This window comes from Microtus oregoni, unplaced genomic scaffold (genome assembly GCF_018167655.1).
Source record: "Microtus oregoni isolate MIOR12 unplaced genomic scaffold, Mior012 000002F_ref0000024, whole genome shotgun sequence".
Classification (NCBI taxonomy): domain Eukaryota; kingdom Metazoa; phylum Chordata; class Mammalia; order Rodentia; family Cricetidae; genus Microtus; species Microtus oregoni.
In genome coordinates, this window is record NW_024543061.1 from 82,397,314 (window position 1) to 82,411,851 (window position 14,538).

Below are 14,538 nucleotides of genomic sequence, written 5' to 3' on the forward strand. Positions count from 1 at the left end.
CCAATAGCGAATTTATTTTCAACTACAAATATTTTTCTTCTTCTGTGTTCCATGCTTCATATAACTGGATCCATTTATATCTTCTACCACAGAGTAAAATCTCAAGAAAAATTTTGTCAATCAATAAACAGAGTCAATAAACAAACACATAAAAATCTGAACCAAAACAACAATAAGATTTGCAGAACTGGTTTTCCCTGGTAACAGAGGTGTGCTGCTAACAAGCCGGACTTCACATGCGGCTTGCTGGAATATGCTGACAACGCATAGTGAACGGCTGCCTTCTGGTCTGTAAACATTCTTCCGGCACAATAGCAGGGGCACTTCCCTGCGTCTCTTTCCTTAGGAAAAGTGCACTATGTGCTTAGCTCCTCAATTTCTAAATTGATAATTACATGGATTTACATAAAAGGCCCATTTAATACAGCCAAATTGCTTCTAATAAGGCATAATTGTATAAAGTGTCCCAAATTTCACATTATTGCTTGTTGGCACAATTGAGAGAGATATTAGTTGCTTAAAGTGTTTCCAAAACAGTGATGCTTGTGATCCTGAAAGAGATCCAAGAGCAGAAGAGGGCGATAGATGAGAAAGGAACGTGGTGAACAGAAGACACCACTCGGGAAAAACAGTTTTGTGTGTGTGTGTGTGTGTGTGTGTGTGTGTGTGTAAGCATGCAGAACATTCCTCTGCACATAATCCGAAAGGCTCTGAGCCATGCAGTCGTCTTCAGCGTGTAATAGTTACACACACGGTCGTCTTCAGCGTGTAATCATTACACACACGGTCATCTTCAGCGTGTAATAGTTCCACACATGGTCGTCTTCAGCGTGTAATCGTTACACACACGGTTGTCTTCAGCGTGTAATAGTTACACACACGGTCGTCTTCAGCGTGTAATAGTTACACATGCGGTCGTCTTCAGCGTGTAATAGTTACACACGGTCGTCTTCAGTGTGTAATCGTTACACATGCAATAGTCTTCAGCGTGTAATCAGTACACATGCAGTCATCTCCAGTGTGTAATCCTTACACATGCAATAGTCTTCAGCGTGTACCTATTACTACTCCTGCCTCCTAAATGTCCTAGAGAAACTGAATTCAAGAGTTTGTTGTTGTTCTGAGACAGGGTCTCCTGTAGCCGGGAATGTCTCCAATTCCCTATGTAGCCAAGGATGACCCTAAACTTCCCATCCACCTCTCGAGTGCTGGGGCTAGAAGTGTGTCCTACCAAGTCCAGTTTTTATGCAAGTACCCTACCCACTGAGCCCCAGAGATTATTTTTAAAGTGCTTCTTTTGGTTAAAGAATAAATGTGCACTTTGAAAAATGGGAAGTTGGTTTTTAACATTTTGAAGGATATGTTTAAAAAATGTCTATGCAAAGAACATTATGGGATGGTTGAAGAACATGCCTGGAGGACATTTTCAGCTGTAATCTGGGTACACTCTACAGGCAAGACTATGTGAAGACCCCTTCCCCCCACTGCATTTGCCCAGACCACGTGCAGTCTAATCCCCCAGGTTCTGAACTTGTACAGATGGTATCAACAGCAGGTTGTGTAAAAGGCCAACCTAGTCGTGCTTATTTGGGATAAATGGGACACCACAAGATAATCCCTGGTGGTGCTTAGGCTGGCTCTTTTACATGTGAGGTTAAAAATATTCATCTTCCTAATGGTAGCCACACACACACACACACACACACACACACACACACACCCAGCAGCAGTAGAATCTGTTTTTGCCAAAAAGCTTGACTCCCCCTTGGGCTATAGGGTAACTGAGAGCAAGAGGAGAGACTAGTGTCTCCTCCCATCTTGTGCCCACTCTTTGGGTGTTAAAGCAGAAATGTTGCTGTTCTTAGCCCTTCTCTTGAGTCACCTTAAGTTCCAGGCAAATAAAACCTCATAGGACAGGCCGCCTCCACCCCAAATGAGGATAGTTATCTATGAGGGCAAGAATGTACCCTCCAGGGTGAACAGGCTAGCAATTTAAGGGAAAACTTAAGAATTGGCTTGCGGGTCAGGGTGAGAGCTGAGACAATGATGGGTCAGTGGTGGGCAGAATCATGGAGCTACTTGGTTATGTGCAGCCTGCTGGAGCTGCAGGACCAGGCTGCTGCCTTGCAACCTCTGCTAACACTGCTTCACTTAGCGTGTAGAGGAAGCTCCTCAACTGTGTTCCGGGGAAGCCTGCAGGTTCGGAAAGGACGGAAATACGACAATGACACAGTATTCATAGAAGCATGTATAAAATCAGAATCGACTGAGGAATGTCTCCTTATCCTTCCTCTAATGGCCTAGGCAGAGGTAACGAAACACAGTGTAGTGCACCAGCCTGGTCAACCGTGCAGTTGGCGTGTTCTCCCAACCCTAGGTTCTTCATTAGCTTTTCAGCCTCATGTGAAAACCCAGGGACTGGAGTAGGTGCCTGACATCACTGAGGCTCCCTGTACTCTCACCTGCCTCTGCCTTCTGTGAGATTTATTCCACTCCTATGATGTTCTTATTTCTCCTGCACCTTCTCCCATGTCTCGTGATACCCAAGCCACACTAACTGGAGCTGTAAAGAAGGCTGCTTCGTGAAGCTTCTCTGCTTTAGAGTTTATTAAACCTTGTTCCTCAGCCTGCGGGGGAACAAGGAAAGGATTTGGCTCCAGGGCCTCTTCTGCATCGAGTATTGCACTCATGGTCTTAAATGAAAAGCTGTCCACTCCTTTCCCCAATATTCGTATACATTGCAAAAATAAAGTCAAATGAAATAAGTAGTAGCCAAGAAGAAAACACAGTTCTCCAGTGGAAAATGACATTAGAGTACTCTTGAAGGAAAGGCAGGGATGGAAGGCGCCCCCAGGTCCATACCTACACCCCACACCCCACTGCTACAAGTTTCACCAAAGGAGACAACATGCCTTGGTGGCAAAGTAACTCTCTTCTGAGAGGGTATGTGGCAAATGCTAGGAAAATGGCTCCACCCGAACCACTCAAATAATGTAGAGTTCCATGTGGAATTAGAATGCTTAGAGCACCACCCCCACCCTACATGTGATTCCATGGTGTGTGTGTGTGTGTGTGTGTGTGTGTGTGTGTGTGTGTGTTGTACATGTAAAGGCTACTAGTCTGCACCCAGCCTTTTAGGTAGATGCCAGGAATCAAACTTAAGTCTCTGTCGGGTTCCAGAATCCTTGGGTTTCTGGTTCATAGTCATTCCTACATCCTTGAAATTTGAGGGTTCACCTGAAAGATTCCACCAGCCTCTCAGTGTTCTTTCTGCTTCCTCAATGAGACATGCTTTCCTTTTCCCACACTGTGTCTCCAATAAGCTGGGCTCTACAGGCCTCCTCCTCAGCATTTGCCCAGACTTACAGTTGGATGGCGTCTTCCCTTGGTCAGGCTTAGCAGTTTTTATCACTGCCCTGAAGGGGGTCTCTTGTCCTTTACCACCACTCAGGTCTGTGTCCCCACCTCCCCATGCTGCTCAGTCCCTTGATCAAGATTCCTTCTGATGTGGTTTACTCGCTGATCTTTCTTGTCACATTCATAGTCACAACTCAGACCAAAACCCCATCTTTAGATCCCACTCGCTGCTTTCAAATGCCCTGGGGAAAGCTAAGAAGAGAAGGGTACCCTCACAGTGACTAAAATGTTTATTCATGTGGAGTGAGCCCTGAGGAAAGAGCAGTTTGCAAGGTTTTAATCACCCAAGTAGACAATCTCAGGGAAGATCCTAGCCCTCGCTCTCCTCCCTGCTGCCCTCATGAGCAGCAGAACTACCTCTGTTGCTGCCCAGCCTTCTTAGCTTTGAGATTCCTTGGGGAAAGTTCCCTTGCTCCCTTTAGGGCACTCATAACCTCACTTGTCTATGGGCTTGAAGAGAAACTAAAGACAGGCGACAGGAGATTAATTGCAAGCCACTAGGTTTGAAAGGCCGGGGGCTTATGGAAGGGTGGGACAAAAGAGAGGACTCAGAGGCCACGCTGTGGGTGCTCTCTTACCGCATGACAAAATCTGCTTCGTCTATGTCGCGGCCACAGCCACTCATCTTCAGAATCCCACCGTTTCCCACCACCGCGCATTTCTTCAATGGCAGCTGGAAGGGGGTTGCCTAGCAACAGAAAACAAGGCGGGTTTTCACTGCAAAGGACACACAAGCGCTCAGAAATCATTATTGACAGCAGCAGACCTGAGGAATTTGAAGGCAGACTTGGCAGGGCCAAAAAGAACCCTGGGAAGAAGATGGACGTCACTGAATTGCTGAGGAACAATCTGGCCTGTTTCTTAGGGGTGAAAAAGGGGCACGGGGTGGGGGTGGGGGTGGGGAGTAAGGCAAAACAAACAAACAAAAAGTCCCTGGAATATATTTAAATGTAGTGGCGTTATTGCTTTGTGTTTTTTTTTCTTTCCTTCTCAAATTGGCCGAGCATACAGCACAAGGTGTTTGCGAGGGAAAACAGAAAAGTCCAAACTAAACACAGGATTGCTTCTAAACGCCTTAGACAGGAAATAAAGCCAAATGAGTTCTGTTCTCCATGTGAGTGCAAAGACACCATGGGCTGTCCACTCCCCAACAGCGTCTGGGTATTTCTTATGTTAACTGCTGGAGACAGCAAGGACACAGAAGTCTGAGGCGGCAAGAGAAAAAAGGGGCAAGAGTGTGAACTTCAGTCACCAGCTAAACTGTACCATGAAGTTGCTGACTTCACCAAGGTGGAAGCCTCAGCAACTGCTATGTGACACCCTAAAGGAGCAGGCAGTACTGTCCCCCGGCCCTCAGACAAAGCTTTAGCACTTGAAGGATCAGTAGAGGGCTAGGGAGATGGCTCAGGCAGTCAAGTGCTTGCCTAGCGAGTGTGAATCCTGAACGTGAGCTGTACAACTTGTATGAAAAAGCAGAATGTGACTGTGTGTGCTTGGAATCCCAGCGGCAGGGGTGGGGTGGGGCGGGGGTTGAAGACAAGGAGATTCTGGAGCTCACTGGCCAGGTAGCCCATCCGACTCATGAGCTCCAGGCTAAGTGCAAGATCCTTCCCCCAAAACAAGATGTAAAGCAATTGAAAAAGATACCCGGCGCTGACCTTTGGCCCTCAGACACACACACACACACACACACACACACACACACGAATACTCAGGATCCTGCCAGGCAGGGGACACAGTACAAACAAGGGCGACAGTGTTTGCTGGAAGAAAACACGCTGCTGTGAGCAGAACACTCTGGGTGGCTCTGTTTAGAACTTGGGAGCCATTAAGGGACAGGTGACTTGTGTCAAACCAGACAGCATGTGACTTTCTTCTGCAAATATCTAGCTAGAATACAAAGAAAATGTTCTGTGTGCCTGAGTGCTCCCTGGAGCGCTATTTATAGAGCCAGGGAATATGGAAAGCCAGTAATAGTCCCTGAACGTGAAATGAATCATTTGGCCTCTTCTAGCTGGGTCAGCAAGAACTGCCGGGTACCCAGGCTCCTTGAAGCTGCTGGAACAGAACACAGTCTTCGGAGTACTTGGGGGAAAGACCTTGAATAGATACATAACTGGTCTAGAAAACAGCCAGATTGATAGGTCATGTCATTTGCATATGATCTATTTGCATGCGATCCACGCAAATGATACAGACTATACCAAAGACAAAATGGAATTAGCTCATGAATATACAATAAAAGGCTCCTGCCTAGGCATGAAGTAATAACTCAGCCAGGAAAAAAAATCCCCAAGAGTCTCTGCTTTCATTGGTAGCTGAAGGAGGCACTTAGTCCAATGTGAGAAGATTTTATTCTCTTGATTTCTAGTGGTAAAATGAACAGCCAGAGCTATGTAAATATTGGTGATAAATATGTGGTGTTTGGAGTGTAATGTCTAAGCAGTTGCCTACTGGGAGAAAAGAACTGCATTTCTACAGCAGAGATCAGCCCAGTAAACTGCTCCCGAGTGAGGTCTATGAGGGGAGACGGGCAAGGGAAAGCAGCTTGGTTTAGAGCAATGCATATTTTTCTTAGTCATTCCTAAAAAGAAGATTTGAAATCAACACTCAAAACACAGCGATATCTCCCATTGGTGAGACGGAAAGCTGGGGACTGACGCTCATGTCGGCTTGTTTGTATATTCCACAATGTTTTCTGTGACATGTGAGGGGTAGGGACAAAGCAAAACCCGTGTTTCCTGGGCACTCACACTCTATAACAGAGAAGGGTAAAGGAATGCAGGGGGAGTGAACGGTGGGGCAGATGGTGAGGTGGTCTGTGGAGAGAAACAGGGCATAGGCATAAGAGGGTCCGGACACACTCCTGAGAGGAGCTGCAAAGGTCAGCGGGTGATCCGCCACCGTGCATAGGAAAGCCTTGAGCAGATTCCTGGAGGAGCTGAGAATGTGGGAACTTAGGGATGTGCAGAGCTTACTGGCACAAACACCTTAAGGAGGGAGCATTCCTGGGGTGAGATGGGGGTCAAGAGCTGCTTTTGTCTGCAGATGGGTCAAGAGAAAGAGAGAGAGAGAGAGAGAGAGAGAGAGAGAGAGAGAGAATAAAGACTAGTAAGAATGTGTGGAGAGGGTGGCGAAGGCCATGTAGGGAGCCATAAAAACAGTGATTTTTATTCTAAGATGAGAACCAAGTCAACGGAAATGGGCAGGGGGTGGCATCATGACCCACGCTGCAGTGACAACAAGCTGAGGGGAGTCTGGGCAGGAAAAGGGGCCAGGGAGGAGTCTGGTGCCATATTCCTGACCAGGGACTTTAGTGACCTGGAACAGGGGACAGGAGAAGGGAAAGAGGTCAGATTATGGAAGGATCGGGAGCAAGTGCTGAATGGATTTGCTGGTGTGCAGAAAGAAAGGAAGGAGAGAGAAGAGAGAAAAAGAGAGGAATAGGGAATGGCTCCAAGAGTTTTGTTTTCAACAGATGACCAGCTGCTTCCTGGGCTATAGACCACAGTAGGAGTGCGTACGGAGACTGATTAAGAAGTCAGCATTGAGAACATCAAGGGTGCTGTGACCTTCAGATGTCCAAGTGGCCTCATCAGGTGTGTGACTAAGCACACAGTCAGGAACTTGTCTGTGTGAGGTAAAAAAACGAAGAGTGTCTTAGTTAGGATTTCTATTGCTGTAAAGAGACACCATAACCACAGCAACTCTTATCAAGTAAAACATTCAACTGGAGTGACTGGCTTAAGAGTTCAGAGATTCAGTCCATTATCAACATGGTGGGACATGGAGGCATGCACGCAGACATGGTGCTGGAAAGTAGCTGAGCCTCTAAGTCCCAATCACCAGATTATGGGACAGGGGAGCAGATGTCACAAGCCCCTATGTTCTGTTCCCTCCCTCCGCAGGGAGGCCATACTGTACAGGATGCTGTGGGACAGAACACCCTCTGCAACCTGGGAAGAGCAACCCACTCAACTTTCAGCCTGTTTCCATTCCTTGTCTCCCCCACCAGAGTTCATGGACTTGTCTACACCTTGGCAATTCTAGATTTCCAGTGCTTCCATGGACAAAACAAGGGGCAATTTGTTTAACTGTCTAACTTGGTCTTAACAATAAAGAACCATTTTATTAGCAGAAAAAATTAAGGAATTGATGTCTATACCCTTAGCATCACCCCAAAGTCCAAAGCACAACTTGAGGACTTAGGAAAAACACAGTGAGATGACTTTTACCTGACATTTGCTTGCTCCTTCATTTTCTTAACAACTGCTGAACTCACAGAGGAAATTCATCTCACTTCATTTCAATAAATGCTCTCAAGTGCCTGAGAACACTCTGCCGGCAACGCTAACACACCAGCGAACAATAACACTACACCAAAGCTTTCAATGAGAAAAACCTATGGGTGTTATCTACCTAATAATAATGGGATAATGACATCTTTGTCTAGTTTAGGTCCAGGGTTCTGGGCAACAGTTGGGGCTGCAAAGAATATTAAGGGATCTCCTTCTAGCATACTATACATGAGACAAATCATGTGACTCTTAAAATTTTAAGGGTGTGTCTTTAGGAAGGCCTTCCATGCTGTTTTCTGATGTATCTCCTTGCATATTGCTGTGGCCACGTAGGGTAGTGAGCTGCCACACCCCTGCTCATATTAATAAAAAGTATTACTGTAAGTGAAAGGATTGATTAGAACATTAGCTGGATGAAACCCAGTGATAAGGTCATCTGCTTTAGAGTCCCATTTCCCAGGCACCTCAACATCTCAGTGCCCCATAGGAAAGCAAGTGTGATAAGAATGCCCTCCTGAGAGTTAAAGGAAGGTGAGTCCATTGAACACCACCATATATGATTTGTACACTACAATACATTTATTTATATAAAAATCAACATTGCTATACACAAAGTTAAATTCCTTCATGGGGCTTTGGGGATTTGGATGGAAATGCCCTCCCGTTGACTCACGAGTCTGATCTCCAGCTGGTAGTGCAGTTTGGGAAGTTTTTGGAACCTTTCAGAAGTGGAGCCTCATTGGAGAAAGTGTGTCACTGGGAGTGGGCCTTGAGTCTGGATAGCTTAGATCTACTTCCTCTTCGTTCCCTGAGCACGAATGGATTCGGTGTGACGAGCCAGCCCCTGCTCCCACCAGCACCTTCCCTGTCTCTGCCATTGTGTTCCTGCAATGGTGGACTGTGTCCCCCTGGAAATGCAGGCCAAAAACCCCTACTTTTCTCTTAAGATATTTTTCAGGGTATTTTCTTCCAGCAAGGCGAAAGTAAATAAGGTGCTCAGTGTATTACTAAAACACGACCACGTATACCACATCTTTGTGTGAGATCACTTTAGTTTAGAGGATTCACATGGATTTTTAGCAAAATCAGATTTTCAAACCATTGGTCTCTTTGAAGATGTATCTACAACACATAAAAAGAACTATGAGATTTAAAATGTGAAGGCTTTTTTATTGAGAAGCTTTTGGAACCTTTCTCTGTCCAATCAAACACTGAACAGGATGGTTCCATGTGTTCCATGGATTGGTGGCCGAGCAGCCTAAATGCTTTGCTTTGATAAACACCATGACCAAAAGCAACTTATGGAAGAAAGAATTTATTTGGGGTTGTGGCTCCAGAGGAATAAGAGTCCTGTGTGGTGGGGAGGCGTGGCAGCAGGAGTAGGAATCTTCAAACACAAGTGTGAAGCTGAGACGGGAAACAGAAAGTAGCAAGAGGCTGTGGACACACAAAGCAGACCTCAGGATGATGCTCTTCCTCCAACAAGGCTGCCCCTGCTAACAGTACCACTGCCTGGAGATGGAGTGTCCAAACAGCGGAGCCTATGAGAAGCCAGCTGCCCCTGCTAACAGTACCACTGCCTGGAGATGGAGTGTCCAAACAGCAGAGCCTATGAGGAGCATGGTCATTTAATTCATTGTGGTTTCCTTTTGATGCAGCAGACGAATCAATTAATCTTCAGACCTAAAGAACAAATCCTATCACCCTCGTTAAAAGGAAGGTGGTTTGTAAAGCTGGTCATCTGAGAGCTCCCCCCACCCCCGCCTTATCTTCCACACCTCACCTCTGGGCCTCGTTTTAGTGCTAGTGACCAACTTCTATGTTCACTCAACAGCCATTTGATAAGCATCTGTTATGGGTAGAGAGCTGCTAGGAAAGCTGGGGTGTGCCCTGTTCCTATGGCGTGTGTCTAGCAGAATGCAAACCAGGCGTCAACAACATGCTGGGTACATGCGGAGTACGGAAGTAAAAGGCCGGGGTTTCTCATCTATTAGATAGCATTCAGAAAGCTAATATGTGAATGCAAGTGGAAATTAGACTCTTAGGTGCTCTGCACCACGAATGATAGTAAAGTATTTTTGAAGGCTAGAAGACTTTTTTTAAATTATCTGTTTTATTGTGTATGTGTTGTGGGCACAAAAGTGACAGCGCCATTATGGAGGTCAAAGGGCAACTCTGTAGAGCACTTTCTCTCCTTCCACATTTAGATTACAGTTAGGAACCAGACTTTGGCCACCAGGCTTGCATAGCAAGCGCCTTTAACTGTTGAACAATCTTGCCATCCCTGAAAGCTAGAAGAACTTTGTCAGCCACCAACTCCAACAGCCAACTGTGAAAATATTCTTGGCCAATACAATGACTTGTGAAAAAAATTCATCAGCATCTGAAAACTGAAGCCTGGGGGCTTGAGCCTTCTGCAAACAGTACCAGAACACCCCTGAATGGTTTTCTAATTAAAAGAATGAAGAAATGCCAATCAGAGTCAGTCACAAAGTCAGATGCCTCCACTCTTCCTCCCTCCCTTGGGCTGATACACACCTTTAATCCCAGCACTTGGAAGGCAGAGGCAGGCAGATCTCTGCGAGTCTGAGGCCAGCCTGGTCTAAAGAGCGAGTTCCAGGATAGCCAGGGCTGTTATAGAGAAAATTCATCTTGGGAAACAACAACAACAGAAAAAAATTCACATAAAACAAAAAACATGAAGTTAATTTGTGTGTTGTCTCCATTGCTTTCATGTTGGTTTTCCTTTTTCTTTGCTCGTTCTTAGCATAATTCTACTAAGACAGGGTCCACTATGTGACCCAGGCCAGCCTTCAACTCATGACGTAGCTGAGGCTGGCTTTGCACTCCTGCTTCTGCCTCCCAAATTGCTAGGATAGCAGGTGTGATGCCAGACCTAACTCCCATGGTTTTACGGTTAATACAGGGCAGATCTGATCGTTAGAATTCTCACTGTACTCTCCTGCTTCAGTGTGATGGTCTTCAGTATCCTGAATGAGTTTTGCCTGCCACTGACTCTTCTGCCAGCTTCCTCCCCGACTTTCTAGTCCCCCTTGCTAGCCCTGGTTTACACCTTTTGCTTTGTTGGTCTTTTGTAGGGTGGATATCATAACCATTTAGGAACAAATGCTATTTTCAAAGTTCAAAATAACAGAGCTACCATAGCTAAGATTTGCTGATTTCATTATGAGTGTAACTTCAGGTCGTACTCTCTGAGCTAAGAGTTGATGCAAATTTTCTCACTTGACAATGCAAAGGGGATAAAACCAGAAGGAAATGTTCATGCTTTTGTTGTCAGTGGGAGCAATGAGGTTTTATGATTATTTGTTTGTTCACACCGTTTCCCTCCAACCTTTTTCTCCTTGATGGTAACAGAGAAGAAGGCTCTTTTACATGTTAAAGGTTAAAGCCAGAAAAAAACATATCTCTTAGCCATCAAATGAGACTTTAGAAAGAGTGACTACCAGTATTAAGTATGGAGCTTAAACCATATCAGACAAGTAGAAGTTTTGCATTGCTAACCTTTTAAATGATCCCAAAGATTGTCAGCACCATGCCAACTGTGATTCGTCGCCATGTCAAAACATATGCCCACTTTTCTTGATGAAGATTTCAAGTTTTTGACCATAAGGACATCAACGCAGCCCTCCCTGCATCCAGCTCAATCCTTTCTCTTTCCCCTCACCGACCACTGGAGTTGGATGCCCACACTTAATTATACTTCACTCACACACATAATTTAATTTCTTGCACATATGTTAATTATACCCTCAACCTAAGCGTCTAAACACACCCCCTCCTTCATGTCTAATTATAGCCCCCCTCTTATGAATGTAATTACACTATCATCCACCCATCTGATTATGCCCTCCTCAACATATTTAATTGCATTGCCCTGTTCAAGGACCTAATTATATTGGAAGCAACACACCAATTAAGCCCCAACCCTCTACCAATATCCCTCAGATGCATATAACTGTGTCTCTGGCTCAATGGCTTCATTTCGTCAACTAAAGATGAACAGTTTCCCAGTAATAAAATTCCTAACAAGCAGGATACCCTCTGGCCAAGCAAAACAGATGCTGTTAAGTCAAAGAAGCCCCAGCTCTTTCTTTCCAAGAGGTAAACCGGAATGCATTTGCCCTTCCCATCATTTGACGAGGCCCTTGGGGGTCCAAATTAAATTTCCAGCAGCATTCTTCCTTTTCATGCGGGAACATGCGTGTGATGAACAATATCTAGTAATTAGTTCATTTATTTAAAGGACAATGCTTCTTATGACAGATATTTAGTTACTGAATTCTGTTGAAAAGATTATCCCAAGCTTTCTCTAGGGCTATGTAAGTACCGACTGTACAACACTTGTAGATCTCTTCATTCAAAGGCATTTAACAGTGGCAGTTGTGTGAGAACGATTTCCCTAAGACATCGATGCTGAGGTTGGTATCCTCTCTCTACTAACATTATTGTGATTTGAGAAAGGTAAGTCAGTAGTATGTTTTCTATAGAACATGCGAAACTGGGAATTGATTCATGTGAATATTTATATACTGAGCATTCTCTGTGTTGGGGGGGGCAGAACTCAAAGCTGGGTATCTTCCTCAATCACTCTCGACCTCATCTTTTAGAAACAGGGTCTCTCACTGAACCTGAGCCTTGCAGAGCTGGCTAGACTGGAGGGACCCTCCTGCCTCTACATCCCCAGTACTGGAATTATAAGTAAATGGCATACGAGGTTTTTGACATGGGTGCTTGGGATTGAACTCAGGACCTCTTGCTTGCAAGGCCGCCATAAACTGGTACTTTTGTTTATTAAAATTTGTTGTTAAAACCACTATAAAAAGTAATGCTTTGAAATTTTGCATATTTTGCATACAGTCTTTTAGCTGAGGGCACAACCCCATATGGTATGACTCCATGTGACCATTTAGAAGACTTATTGATCATCTCTTAGGCACTGCCCAATTAATTATCCATTGCTGGTGTCATTTCTGCCTGCAGAGTGCCAAAGCAGAGACAGAGACTGTACCTTACACCATGAATGTGTGTGGCTCCATTTTAGAATTCATCAGAATTTACTGGAGCTGTTGTTTTCCCCGTGGTGTAAGGAGATATAAGGACACATAACATTTCAAAGTAGCAGGAAGTCTCCTCCATGGTGGGACTGAAAGGAGGAAGGACTGACGCTCCCATCATCACTAGGCCCTGTGCTTGCCCATCCTTCACTGGGAATGGCCTAGGGAGCAACACCTTTTTGTTAGTACAGCGGTTCTCAACCTGTGGGTCAGGGCACCATTAGTCCAACAAAACTATTTGCATTATGATTCATAAAAGTAGCAAAATTACAGTTATGAAGTAGCAATAAAAATAATTTTAGGGTTGGGGTCACCACAACATGAGGAACTGTATTCAAGGGTCTCTGCATTAGGAAGGGTAAGAACCACTGTATTAGTGAGGCTTTCCCCTGAACCCCATCAGCCTTCAACCAACTCCCAGCTTCAGTGTTTCCCCTCCTACTCTATTGACCCACGGTTCTGTGGGCACACTGGTGCCCGCTCCATAAGCTCTGAGGACTAAGGAGTCATATCTGACACAAAGTGGCCAATAGCCCCTATTCAAACTGTGTGTGAACCAACAGGCCCTTGGTATCATAGACTAGAAATCTTGAGTTGGTTTCTGTGTTTTTTCTCTTTTCAAATCGTCCTAACACCCACTGCTACAGAGGTTCTTGAATTCTTCCCCTCCATGTAATTAAGAGCACACATGAGTGCACACACACACACAGACGCACACACACACACACACTCAGTTACTGGTAACATATAGATGGTCTCTAGTTCATCCCCATGGTACATAGTCAGTCATATTCTAATTTTTCCAAAATGAAGCCTGGTGCAAATTAGTCTTTCTTAAACTTAAATGTTCCACCATGTTCCCTCAGACACAGATCTTACCAAGGTATCCAGAACCCACCACCACCATGAACTTTCTGCTTGTTTTTTTTTTTTTTTTTGCGCCCCCAGATTAACTAGGCAGATCTCCGCTCCTTTCGTGTACGTCTGCTTCCTCAAACACAACCTGAATGTGCCTCCCTACCTTGGTGGAAGCTGCTGCAGCACCCTTGTCCCGCTCCTGTTTTCCTTCCTTCATCACCTCCCCCACCTCCCCCATGGGATTGTTTTCACCCTTCAGATCTGTAGGTACCATGCCAGATAGGATGTGCTCACACGCCCAAGGAACACTTGATGGTGCAAACACAGTAAATGCCAGTTAGAATTTATTTATGCTTAATGAGTCAGAGCTGTGTGCATTGGCTTGCAAATCTATATGGAGTCGGATAAAACCATTTCTCTCGCACTTTGGAAAGTTTTGGGTTTACTGTCTGTTATTTTGTCTCAAACCAGAAGCCTCTGTTGATGTTTCCAAACAAGGCAGTTCATGGAAACCACCCCCAGCACTCAGCAAAACCACCACCAAAGTGTCAGCAGGAGGCCGCTGCTGACAGCAGAGCCCATGCCTGTCACTGATTTCCTGTTCTCTCACTTACTTCTGGAAGTGACCTAGCCACCAAAAGGAACACAATAGTACTCCTTCCTCCCATTTCCCCCAAATCAAGAACTACAAACATCAAGCAAAATTCAACTAAGGATATTTGACAAGAATTTGTTGTCAAGCACCCAGCTACTGAGCGCTGTGCAAAGGGCCAGGTCAAAAATTCTGACCTCTGACTTAGTGTTTGTTCCATTAAAAGGTTACATGAATTAAGACTTCCAAGTTGTCTTCAGCTATAAATATTGCATATTAGTCAGTAATGCAGTGGATT

The 14,538-nt window shown here is 45.0% G+C and overlaps 1 protein-coding gene across 1 annotated transcript in view; it reads right to left on the bottom strand.

Moving 5' to 3' along the window:
* St8sia1 (ST8 alpha-N-acetyl-neuraminide alpha-2,8-sialyltransferase 1) overlaps positions 1-14,538 on the bottom strand; it is a 150,871-nt gene that overhangs the window by 46,524 nt on the left and 89,809 nt on the right. Inside the window, exon 3 of the mRNA XM_041637806.1 lies at positions 3,996-4,105. Coding sequence (XP_041493740.1) covers positions 3,996-4,105 — 110 coding nt within the window. The remainder of the gene's footprint in view (positions 1-3,995; positions 4,106-14,538) is intronic.